General features: G+C 38.5%; 1 protein-coding gene across 7 annotated transcripts in view; it reads right to left on the bottom strand.

Annotated features, from left to right (window-relative positions):
• Nucleotides 1–2,265: 2,265 nt before the first annotated feature.
• XPOT (exportin for tRNA) overlaps nt 2,266–12,894 on the bottom strand; it is a 160,769-nt gene continuing 150,140 nt past the window's right edge. For all 7 annotated transcript variants that reach the window (XM_043564800.1, XM_043564802.1, XM_043564803.1 and 4 more), the window contains 8 exons: nt 11,766–12,051; nt 10,686–10,875; nt 9,764–9,880; nt 9,476–9,591; nt 8,750–8,797; nt 8,148–8,219; nt 5,276–5,332; nt 2,266–2,872 (listed from right to left, as the gene is read on the bottom strand). In XM_043564800.1, the coding sequence (XP_043420735.1) occupies nt 2,846–2,872; nt 5,276–5,332; nt 8,148–8,219; nt 8,750–8,797; nt 9,476–9,591; nt 9,764–9,880; nt 10,686–10,875; nt 11,766–12,051 (913 nt within the window). In that variant the 3' untranslated portion in view covers nt 2,266–2,845. The remainder of the gene's footprint in view (nt 2,873–5,275; nt 5,333–8,147; nt 8,220–8,749; nt 8,798–9,475; nt 9,592–9,763; nt 9,881–10,685; nt 10,876–11,765; nt 12,052–12,894) is intronic.

The raw sequence follows: 12,894 nt of genomic DNA, 5'->3' as shown, positions 1-12,894 counted from the left end.
AGAAAAAGGATTCTTCCCGGATGAGAACTATGGCAACCGGGAATGAAATAGGAAACCAAGGCAGAGTGGTTAAGAGCAGGGTCTTTTGAATGGAACAGATCTGGGGTCGCAGTCTCAACGCTCCCCACCAGATGCTGACTCTAAGCATGTTCTTCCAAGTCAGTTGTGTCCTTTGCACAATGGAGATAACAAAAGCCCAGAGTAATGCGTTATTACAAAGGAAATCACTTTATTAGACTTTTAAACAATGCTTAAGTCATGGAACCATTCCAACAAATGTGTACTGCTTACAATTGCAACCAATTTCAGTTCTCTTGTATCTAATGACAAGAAGGGGACCTGTTCAGGTTCCTTACAACAGTAAGACCCACAGCTCAAAAGTTTTATGGGAGAAAATGTGACTAGCTGAGCCAAAGGCCTTGATTCACATATTTACCACATAAGTGATACATATTGATATACAATAGTATTAAGTGAGCCAGCTTATGGTTAACTAAATTTAAGACTTTAAATAAACTGTTACACACAGAACTAGACCTGGTGTCTTAAAATCCTTGTGGTTCTGTAGTCAAGTCACACAAATCTGTCTTTTGGCTCAATGACCCCATCTGTTAAGAGGTGAGATTCACTCTTGTGACAATTATTTGGGTGCTTGTTTTTGGAAACTACAAATAAGGTAATTTGTGATGAAGCAGAGGTGCCTAATTGCTATGGTACTCCCTACATAAAGTGCTCTGGATAACTTCAGGGAAAAAAATGGGAATTATTATACACGATTATAGAACATGAAGTTTAACTTCTGTTGCAGACTCTTAATTTCCATGTCTTGATTTTGCTTGGCTCTGAACACACGTGAATCTTTTGAAGGGCTTTAAAGAGACAGGGGAAAAAGAGGTGTCACCTTCACATATACGGAACTAAGAGTACAGTGGCCATAGCTAGCATGAAGCCTTCATGAGCAGGTACCATAAGCTCATTTCACACTTTCACAGATGCAAAAACTGGGGTAGGGAGAAATTTAACTTGCTTAAACTTCTAAAAACCAGTGACTGGCAGAACTGTCACCTGCACCTACTTACTCTGGATCTGGAACCTGTCTTAACTCTTAACCACTACACTGTGACTTGTTAGTACTTTGAAAAATTAGTGCTCTGATAACAGATGCCAATGGTCTTTCCCACCGTATAGGAAAACTTATCAATGAAACACTCAAGCTTTCACTTTTTAACTTTTATGTATTTTTTTTTTTTTTAAGTAATCTCTATGCCCAACATGGGGTTTGAACTCATGACCATGAGATCAAGAGTCATATGCTCTACATGACTGAGCCAGCCAGGTGCCCCTCACTTATCTACTTTTGAAGGTATTTTTATTGAAATATACATTTCACTGATCTATTCTGACAACTGTTAATTTACTTTAGTACCTTCGTCCTATGATGAAGGAAAATGTTTAAAATCACTTATGGAATTAACCCTAGAAAAAGATTTACGTATATCATTCAGAATAGTTTAAGGGAGTTTATAGACCACACTGAAGCCCATCGTGAAACCCATAGGGGAACCACATGGGCCAAAGTTTGAAAAGAAAAACCAAACCAACAATCCCCTAAAATCTTCCTTAGGCTTTTAGAATTTAAACTTATATGACTGCAGCAATTTAATTCTCCTGTTCAGTTTGTCCCTCCTTTCTTAGTTTTCCAATACTACTTACTACTGATACTTTTCCTCTTGCTTTCTTGCATAGCCATGAATAAAAACAGCGGTAAGTACTTTTAGTAACTAAATGGGCAGCTACTCGTAAGCCTCATTGACACATAGGTATAGTGTCCTAAGTAAATCCAATAAAGGAGGGGGAAATTGGATTTTAAATTCTATCGACAGATTGAAACATGCTTTTTCTAGCATCTTCAAAAAAAGTCTAACAGAGGCACCTGGGTGGCTCCGTCGGTTAAGTAACCAACTCTTGATTTCAGCTCAGGGTTTGTGAGTTCAAGCCCCACAATGGACTCCCATGTTGACCATGAAGGGCCTGCTTGGGATTCTCTCTCTCCTTCTCTCTCTGCCCCTCCTAAACTCGTTTTCCCTCTCTCAAAATAAGGAATATAAAAACAAACAAAAAAAGAGTCCAACAGAACTATGTTGCATATAACGTTTTGAGAGCATAAATAAATCATCCATAAGCCTAAATGTGCAATCTTTAAATGGGAAATCAGGGAGAGATAAGAAAATAAGACTATTTATAATAATTCCAAAAAAGACATGGTAGATTTCACTACGTAAAATTTATTTTTTTTATAAAAAGTGTGTAACACTGACACCTACTCTTAAATCAGTTAATTTATGAAACCATTCTCTTTTGTAGAACACACATTGGCATCGAAACAGTTTAAAGAAATGTAATGACTATCTACAAAAAATTAGTTTTGATTTGTTGTATTCTCCCCATATTTGGGAGTCTGCACACATAAAAGGAAATTAACATGTTCAAACATATTTAGCAATTGAAAAAAAGCACACTGTTTTCCTGCTATGTGGTCTTTATAAAGGATTTAACATTTCCAGTAAAAAAAAAAGGGGGGGTACTAAGATAACCGTGCTGTATCTTTTAACAGCATTTTTGTATAGAACAATTTGAACTGGCATGCAAGCAACTTCTCTTGTTGTCACATACCTGTATTCAGAGAAAATTACACCCATTTTACAGGAAAAGTTCCAATACATATACTGCAATAAGCTTAAAGCAATGTTAAAAAGACCAGTGTGAATGGCACACAAAAACTGCTTCTTTATAAATTATTAACTGGAATTCTTGATCATAAAGTAGGCACAGGGAGATCCAGTCCTTAGGGCTTTGCTCTCTGGAAGAATACCTGGAAATAAAATATCAGTACAATTAGCACTGGTGTCAGAAGGTATCACGTGAAGAATGGCTCCAAGTCAGTAAGGCTAGTCACTCTTTTACGAAATACAGTCAATACTCAGAACATTTTACATGCTTCATAAATCCACACATGGTACAAGAACTTTTTTTCTGGACAATTTGACCAAATCTAGTGGTAACTTATGTTGATGTTGGCCGGGAAATTAGTGAAACTATGGTATGAACTCTAAGGCTAGGAGAATCAAGTGTGCAGAAGAAAACATGCTCAGACACCGTTTGCTGACTGGCACACTGTCAAAGGCAACGCTGGGAAATTAAATTCTTAGGAAGAAATAAACACATCAGAGCTAAAGATAACAGCTGTTATCCCTTAAGGAATTTATTATTCACTGGATTATAAAACAATACTTGCAATTCACCATTGGAGACAATGAATGAATAGGCTAGAGGCTGCTTTGGGGACCGGCCCAATAGTACATACTACCTTCCATATTCCACAGTCAGGTACATGCTAAGTGAGCACTAGACAGACTAAATAGGCAGCAAACTCACTAAGGATAAGGACTGCATCACTGCATCCTTAGCACCTACCAGATTGGGCATTCATTGAACAAATCTATTGACTAAGTGAAGAGAAGGATTGGCATATGAGCAAAACAGAGCCTTACAAAGAGGCCATGCTTGAGGTAAGCCTAAAAAAATGGGTAGAATTCATAAATGAGGAGGGCTGCTAATAAGGCAGAACTGTTGAAGAACAGCAAAGACCACTCCTGCAAGAGAAACTAGAAAGACAGTCTGAGGTCAGAATATAAGAAAACAAAATATAAGAAAACAAAAAGGCCTGAATGTCAAACTAAGAAACACGAACGTGTTTTGTAGTCAACTATATGGTTTATGAAGAATGAGGGGAATGGATTTCAGAGGACTATTCAGTGTTTCTTTTTTTTTTCAACGTTTATTTATTTTTGGGACAGAGAGAGACAGAGCATGAACGGGGGAGGGGCAGAGAGAGAGGGAGACACAGAATCAGTGTGAGGTAACAAACACATACTGGAGTAGCAGCAGGGGAGACAAAGTGAGAGTGAGGAAGAGAGAATCTATAAGATATAAGGATCAATCACACCTAAAGAGAGTAGGCACACAAGAAGGAATCCACTTTTCCCAACAAGGATAGTGCTCTCCCAGAGATAATGCTAGCACTGAAGAGATGTTGGGCTTGGGAGCAGACTTTGTATAAATGCTGCATGAATTAGTATTTTTGGAGCACAAGCCTGCCACACTGTACCTGCATCTGCTTACGGATACCTTTAATAGCCAGTTACAATTTGTTTTAGTCCTAAGTCACTTGCTACTAACATATTTAGCATGTTCTGCCCTCCAATTTTCTGAATGAAGGTAATAAAAATAAAGAACACGTCTTCATCCTGTCACACTGGAATTTTATTTCCAGAGCACAAGCTCTTTATAGGCAAGAGAAGTCACTCGTACAGATATCTGCAGCAGTTAGCACAGTACCTGTTACGTGAAAAGTCATGATGCAGTACTGAATGACTACCTGGGTGACAGCAAGACAGTTCTGCCTTACAAATTTAAATTGTCAATATGAATGCCAAATAAGCATTTGGTACTTCTTGCCAACTTGGCGCGTTTTTTAAAAAATTCACTCATTTTATGAATGTAAAAAGAGCCTTGACTGCCAAATCAGAGAGTTTGTTCTGTTTGTTCTACAACTCAGAAGTTTCAAAATAAGATACACCAAGTAATTCTTACTTCTGTTTTTATATTTTTAGTTCCTTTCTTTCATTTCAATAGGGTCACACGTTCTTTTTTTTTTTATAATATATTTATTTTGAGAGAGAGAGAGAGAACGAGAGAACGAGAGAGAGAGAGACAGACAGAGAGTGCGCATCCCAAGCAGGCTCCATGCTATCAGCGCAGAGCCCAATGCTGGATTCGAACTCATGAAATGTGAGATCATGACCTGAACTGAAGTCAGGAGTTGGACACTAACCAACTGGGCCACCCAGGCACCCTGGGGGCACATGTTCTTAAACATGACTTGTCCCAATCCTGTAGCTCCTATCTAATTACATCACACACTATAAAAGGAAACTGGCATTTTCATAGTGCGTTCAAGCATATACACAGTGTGCTTACCTCACTTTTTATGATCTTTTCTAAGAGCTTAGTTGAAAGGGACTTTATAGAAAACTCTGATGTATTAACATCCAAAACCGCAAATTCTTGGAAGTCGGTTTCAGAACAAAGAAATCCCCAAACAAGTAATAACTGGTAAGACTACGGTATGACACAGTATCCTGTAATATATATTCTCTCAGCTCTAAAATATTACTTTATGATATGAATATGTGTAAGTTTTCCAAATACCTACCTTTAAGTAATTTTTAAAAACTTTAGCATCAGGCTGCTGAAGCGCTTGACAAAACTCCTGGGGGGCCCAGATGGGAGGGGAGAGAGAGAGAGAATGAATGTAGTTGTATTAAATTCACTGTAAATCAAATCCACAGTTTTCTTTTTTAAACTGTGATTAAAAAAATCCATATAACTGAGCATCTTAACCACCATAATGCTATACATTAGCATTAACCCTCTGCACACTGTTGTGCAGCAGATCTCTGGAACTTTTCATCTTGCAGAATTGAAATTCTATACTCACTGGACATCAACTCCCCCTTTCTTTCCCTACCAAGCCCCTGGCCACCACCATTCTACTTTCTGTTTCTGAGAGTTGGACTACTTTAGGTACTTCATGTAAGTGAAATTATGCAGTATTTATCTTTTTGTGACTGGCTTATTTCGTTTAGCAGAATGTTCTCAAGGCTCCCTCAAGATTGTAGCATGTGACAGGATTTCCTTCCTTTACGACTGAATAGTATTCAATTGTATGTAAATGCCACATTTTACTCATCTAGTCATCTGTCATAAGGTGCTTCAAATCTACAGTAGTCGGATAACTCAACAGGTCCTCAGCAAAAAAGGTTCTATGGCGTTTCAAATGTGATACTTTTCAGAGACTGCTTTCACTTTTGAGAACATGGTTCTCCCACAAGATTGACTCACGCCTGAGAAGGGAGAGTGGGACAAAAACTGCATTGCTGGGTCTGTTCTCACCCAGTAAGAGCAGTAACTGAGCAGAGCTAGACCAAAAGAAAAAGAGTTAAGGCGCTCTAACAGAATTCTGAAAAAGTGTTGTCATGAGACATATGAAAAAAAAAGGAAAACTGGGGAGGTTTATCTTCTATGATCAAATTATTAGACAGAAATATAGTTTTCCTTTACTTAACCTGGTATATTTCTATTTTTGATGTGCAAGGTCACTGCTTTCATTAAAACATTACCTTATACTTATATAACAAGTTATAGCTAAGAAAATTCATTAATACCTCTGAAGTTAAAGATAGCATGTTATGAAATGAGACCATAAATTCATTAATGATTACTCTTATGTGAGATCTTTCCTATTTTTCATTCAATTTTTTCAATGCCTTTCATAAAACAGCATGATAAAAACTTAAAAAAAAACTTTTTTTAAACATTTATTTATTTTTGAGACAGAGAGAGACAGAGCATGAATGGGGGAGGGTCAGAGAGAGAGGGAGACACAGATTCTGAAGCAGGCTCCAGGCTCTGAGCTGTCTGCACAGAGCCCGATGCGGGGCTTGAACTCACGGACCTCGAGATCGGACCTGAGCCGAAGTCGGACACTCAACCAACTGAACCACCCAAGCGCCCCTAAAACTTTTAAAAAACACTGTTGCTGAAGGAACAATTCTTAGAATCCCTTCAAGAGAGTCTAACTCTGGTTGTAATCAAAACTCTGATACCTCAATTAGATCTATGTGCTACTAGGTAAGTTGGGGTAACTACATGCCAAGAAAATAACTGAATACCATTATAAAAATTACTTTGTAATATATAAAAATGTAAGACTGCATTCCAGATGCTTACTTCAAAATACAGTTTCAGATTTTAAAAATTAAGCATTGATAAGCTTGGCACATGTACAATGAACCCCCCAGCACAAATCTTCAGAACAGGTTTGTGTGCTAGGGTGCCCTTTGGCAGTCTGGGGAGCCCACTGGACTTTTAGTTTTTTTTTTTTTTTTTAAAGCATTGTGTTCTTGTTTTTAATTCATTTTGAGCGGGGGTGAGGGGCAGAGAGAGAGAATCTCAAGCAGGCTCCACAGTCAGCATGGAGCCCGATGTGGGGCTCGAACCCAGGAACCAGGAGATCATGACCTGGGTTAAAATCAAGAGTCGGACACTTAGCCGACTGAGCCATCCAGGCACCCCTAGAATGTTTTTTTAAAATACTGGGTGTCTCAGTTGGTTAAGCGTCTGACTTCAGCTCAGGTCATGATCTCACGGTCTGTGAGTTCAAACTCCGCATCGGGCTCTGTGCTGACACCTCAGAGCCTGCAGTCTGCTTCAGATTCTGTGTCTCCCTCTCTCTGCCCGTCCACTGCTCACGTTCTGCCTCTCTTTCTCTCTCTCAAAAATAAATAAACATTAAAAACATTTAAAATATATATACATTTATAACACATGGGATTAGAAAGGAAACTAATTATAATGACTTCTGGTTATCAAAAATATTTTTTTTCCAACGTTTTTTATTTATTTTTGGGACAGAGAGAGACAGAGCATGAACGGGGAGGGGCAGAGAGAGAGGGAGACACAGAATTGGAAACAGGCTCCAGGCTCTGAGCCATCAGCCCAGAGCCTGACGCGGGGCTCGAACTCCCGGACCGCGAGATCGTGACCTGGCTGAAGTCGGACGCTTAACCGACTGCGCCACCCAGGCGCCCCTCAAAAATATTTTTGATATGTGGTGGAACAGTAAGAGATGCTGACTGAGACAACAAGGTCTAGGGGTGTTAACTTAAAATTTCAAAATCTTGGAGCGTACACAGTATTTTGAGATTCCTGGAACAACTAATGTGAAACGAAAACATCTGTGATTTCTACCAGGGACAAAGTCACAGGCAATGGGAATGGCATTATGATTTGTCACCTACACCATGGTAGGAAATTAAATTTCTGGTTAAAGTTTAGTGAAAATAAAAATACAATTTTTTCCCATTCAGTTTCACATACCCCCGAAGTTTCAACTCTTACTATCCTGTATACAGTAAAACATCAAGTTGAATGCAGCTTGACTTTCTTGAATCCAAATATAAATTGAACTACACAGTCATATTTCTTTAATTAAATTAAAAGGAATCTGCTGGGACAACTCTTACCTGAATTATCTCTGGAGCTACTTGCAAGGAAGGCAGGTATTCTTGTTGAAGATACTGAACACATTCTGGGCCCTAAAAATTAAGATAATTAGAACTCAATTATTTTCTTCCTTGATATTAAAATAATGCATAAAAATGAATTAGAACAACACATGTATACTTCAAACACAATATGGCATTGTGATTAAGAACAGAGAGTCTGGAGTCAGACTGCTTTGGTTTGAAGTCCGACTCTGGCAAATTTCTAGCAACTTGAGGTTACTTAACCTCTCTGAGCCTCAGTTTTCCCATATGAAAAATGGAAGTTATTGTGAGGAGTGGATGAGTTAAGAAATATAAAGCTTTTGAATAGTGCTTGGCAGAGTGCCTGGGGGGCTCGTGTCCAACTCTTGATTTAGGCTCAGGTCATGATGCCAGCGTTGTGGAATCAAGCCCTATGTTGGGCTCAGCACTAAGCGTGGGGTCTGCTTGAGATTCTCTCTCTCTCCCCTGCCCCTCTCCCGCTTGTGCTTTTCTAAAAAAAAAAAAAAAAAAAAAAACCCAAAATGTTAACAAATCTATGTGTAAGATTAAAACGAAGGGGCGTGGAGTACAAAGCTTACCCGTTTGAGATGAATTGTTTTCAATGTCACCGCACATTCAGACAAAGCCTATGAACAACAAGGTTGAGAATTTTAATACAGTCAATTTTTGGTTAGTGATCCCACTTGTCTTTTTATTTCCCTGGCCACTGCTCATTAACAATTACTTCCAAACAAGAGACAGAGGAAGGAAAGTGACCAGCATGTGGAGTAAGTGGGTTGGAGAGAAAAAGGGAAAAAATACAAAAATGCTGTCTTAATGCAGTAAATCAAATGACAAAAACTAGCTTTTACTAGGTTTTGGGGAAATGGTTAAAGGGCACTGCTTGAAATTAAGTATTTTGAAAGTAAGAGCTAGGGAAACTATTACTTGAGCAAGAGAAAGTTACTTTTAATGGTTAGGAAAATACCATTAAGAGCAAGGTTTAGAATGAAAGCAGTGGAAAAGTATAACTTAACCAAGCTTTAAACAATGTTTATATAATGTATCCTTTCACAGTCCTTGAAAAAGGACTGTTAAAGTTGAAGGAGCTGGATTTTATATTCTAAACTTCAGTATCAGGATTCAGTAAGAACCCACAAAAGATCCAGAAGAGATCAACCTTTTAAAAGTGAATCCTAATTTGAAATTTAAAAAACGGTGGGGGTGGGCCAATGAGACTAATATAGTCAATCTGGCATTAAGTAAACTGTGAATTAGAATACATGAGATGTACACAAGGTGAACAAAGATTCCGAGGTGCTTACCAATACTGTTTGTGCATCTGCCAGGTCAAAGGTCTGTTTTAAAGGTGCTAGGAAACATGCAGGGACAATGTGCTTATAAACAAAATCAGCAAATCCCACTGGTCCATCTTTACCTCCTGTCGAGAAAAGTCAAATGTTCATCTTGCATAAAAAGAAAGTCAACTATCATGAGGGGAAAATCAACTCCCAGCTCTCGTCCATGTTATAGCTGGGGTTCCACTTCATCTCTAAGAGTCTTAGGAAACAAGCTGTGGAATGAAGTGTTTTGTTTTGCTTTAATCATCTTACCCCAGAGTTCTACCAACTTGGAGAGGATGATAAAACACGTTTTCTGGGCAATTGGATCCGGATATTCGACTGCTCCTTGGATAACAGTAACCAGAACTCGTTCTACATTTTCTGCACCTGAAGCAAAATAAAAACTTGAGTTTAATTTTTAAAAGACCTAGAAAAGCAACCTGAAGCTTTCACTTCATATAGTGTAACAAGACAAAAGCATTTACAGAATTGGTAAGATCCCTCAATTTTTATTAACTTGGCTAAATTTTAAGCATAAAACATTAAAAAGTAATTATTCTCTTGTTATCCTGACCTCTGGATTTCTTACGTAGCAAAATTCTCTATGTTGATCCATACAGTCCCATTTATTTTTAATTTCAAGATGGCAAGCTGGCCAGTGAGACTCAATTGTCAGGTCAATGCTGGTAAGGTGCCACCATGCTATTTATACTACTAAAGAACCAATTAAAGAAAACTGCCCTAGGGGGCTCCTGGGTGGCTCAGTCAGTTAAGCATCTGACTCTTGGTTTCAGCTCAGGTCATGATCTCGCTGTTTTGGGGGTTTGAGCCCCGTGTCAGGGTCTGTGCTGACAGCGTGGAGCCTGCTTTGGATTCTCTCTTCCTCCTCTCTCTGCCCTCCCCCGCTCATACTGTCTGTCTCTCTCAAAATACATAAACTTAAAAAAATAATTGAAACTACAAATATTAAAAAAAAAAATACTGCCCTAGGAAAAAGGGAACTGAATACAAATTAATTTTAAGGTCCTCTGCATGAAATAGATTTTCACCTTGATGATAATGAACTGTCAACCCAGGTGCGAACATACAACCACCTTAGAAGTTTGGTGTTCACTTCAATGAGCTCTTACTCCTACAGACGTGCAACTGCAACTGTGACAAGGCCTCAAGCAGACAGTATCGGCACCCCCACCTTGATTTGCTATGACTTCGCTCATCCCGCTGCCTGTGACTGTCTGTAGGAAAGCAAAGTAACTCCTTCGCAACATTTGCTTCTCTAAAGCAGCAGACTGGTCATTTTCTTCTGCTGGTCGGAGCAACACTTCAAAAATTGCATGAAGCAGAGGCATGAACATTTGCTGTAAAAAAGGAGATACCTGTATCTGAAGATAAAAAAAACTGTTACTACTTCAGAAATGAGTAAGATAATTTATATGAAACAGAAAAAACATGTTTTACATAGTCTTTATCCAGAATTTAATATATTTACATAATTTTGTTAGCAAATACCAATGTCAAAACAAAAATCTACATTGAACATGTGCATTATTGAAATCTTCAAAATTGCTAGCTCATTGCCTACAGCCCAAGATTCAGGTTAAAATAATAGGGACTCAGACGTATTTCACCATCAAGTATCGCCATGGAATATATTCAAATTTAAATTCTCAAGAAACGAATTCTCTTTTGCTAAATTTTTAGCAGAATTTATATGATTGGGCTTTCAAGGCTTTACATGCTTTTTGGCAAACTCCTTAACATCTTTGTCTCAATTTCCTCATATATAAAATACAGTTATCTCTAGGGCTGTTAGGATTGAATGAATGTACAAAAAAAGGCTTAGAACAGATTTTGAACACAGAAAGCACTGTTAGTAAATTTTATTACGCGGCTTATATTTGCCTTAAATCTCCTTGTACAATAAAAGTGACTTTAGTACACTGAATTAATTTCAAACTCCTGCTTGGGTACCCAAGTTACAATCCTTTTCATTTACCCCTAGACCGTTAGTACTCAATGTCATTTTTATTTGCTCTTCTAAAAGAGCAGACTAATAGTTTTCTTTTGCAAAGAGCAGAAAAAATGTTTTTACTAAAACATTTATTAAGGATGTCCTATGTGTCAGGCAGTGTGCTAGACAGGGGTTGACCACAAGACCTATGGTCCATGCCCTCAAGTGACTTATACTTAAAAAATAAGCCAAGGGGCAAATGCCAAAATACGTCTAATTTGTAAGTCAGGTGATTCTCTGAGCTCTGAAGGTCTGTGGTACCTTAAACTTGGCTGTAATCTGGTTGATAAGAGGAATGAACTCCTGGAGGTCTTTTGCTTCACAATCTTTGAGCATGTGTTCTGAGGCAGACGGGATGAATGGAAGAACTTCTTCCTCTAGGCAAATAATCATTCGATGAAGGAAAGTCCGAACTCCACTTCTGAGAATATCCTTTTGTAAGGGGCAACTGAGTGCTGGCAAGAATGTCTGTAAACAGTCCAGATAAACTTCGGAACAGCCACATTGTTTCACAGTCTGCTTGTTGCTGAAAGCTTTGCTGGTTCGACTACATAAGCAAAATCAAGCAACTAGTTTTAGCTTTATTCTTTGGAAGTTTTATGGAGTAATTAAAAATAATGCACAATTGGGGCGCCTAGGTGGCTCAGTCAGTTGAGGGTCAACTTCAGCTCAGGGCATGATCTCGCAGTTTGTGGGTTCGAGCCCTGCATCAGGCTCTGTGCTGACAGCTCAGAGCCTGGACCCTGCTTTGGATTCTGTGTCTTCCTCTCTCTCTGCTCCTCCCCCACTCACGCTGTGCTTCTCTCAAAAATAAATATTATTTAAAAAAAAAACAAAACACAATAAATCACACAACTGACAGAACTAAGAAGCCAATTCTTTTTTTTTTTTTTTTTTTTAATTTTATTCATTTATTTTGAGAGCAAGTGAGCAGGCAAGCAAGCAGGGGAAGGGCAGACAAAGAGGAAGAGAGAGAATCCCAAGCAGGCTCTATGCCGTCAGCACAGAGCCCAATGCGGGCTCGAACTCACAAACCATGAGATCATGACCTGAGCAGAAATCAAGAGCTGGACACTCAACTGACTGAACTGCCCAGGTGCCCTGCCAATTATCTATTTTCTATGTCACAACTGCTTCCATCTTCGGCTAATACAGTTATTTGCATACTATCGCTTCTAGCTACCATTCCAGAATAGGCTCAGGTTAAACGAATGACAGGTCATTAATACAAGCCTTCTAATGAAAATCTACTTAAATGTTTTACTAAAATCCTGATAAAGCAAGCAGAAAAGAGAAAAAAAAATACACTTACTATGACTGGGCTATATTAGACAATCTGCAAACTACTGACTTAAATTTAGAAAACAGTCTTTAGAATTCAAGTTATTTA

This window comes from Prionailurus bengalensis, chromosome B4, assembly GCF_016509475.1.
Source record: "Prionailurus bengalensis isolate Pbe53 chromosome B4, Fcat_Pben_1.1_paternal_pri, whole genome shotgun sequence".
In the NCBI taxonomy this organism is placed as follows: domain Eukaryota; kingdom Metazoa; phylum Chordata; class Mammalia; order Carnivora; family Felidae; genus Prionailurus; species Prionailurus bengalensis.
The sequence above is the reverse complement of the archived record's forward strand: the minus strand, read 5'-3'. Positions and strand labels throughout refer to the sequence as shown.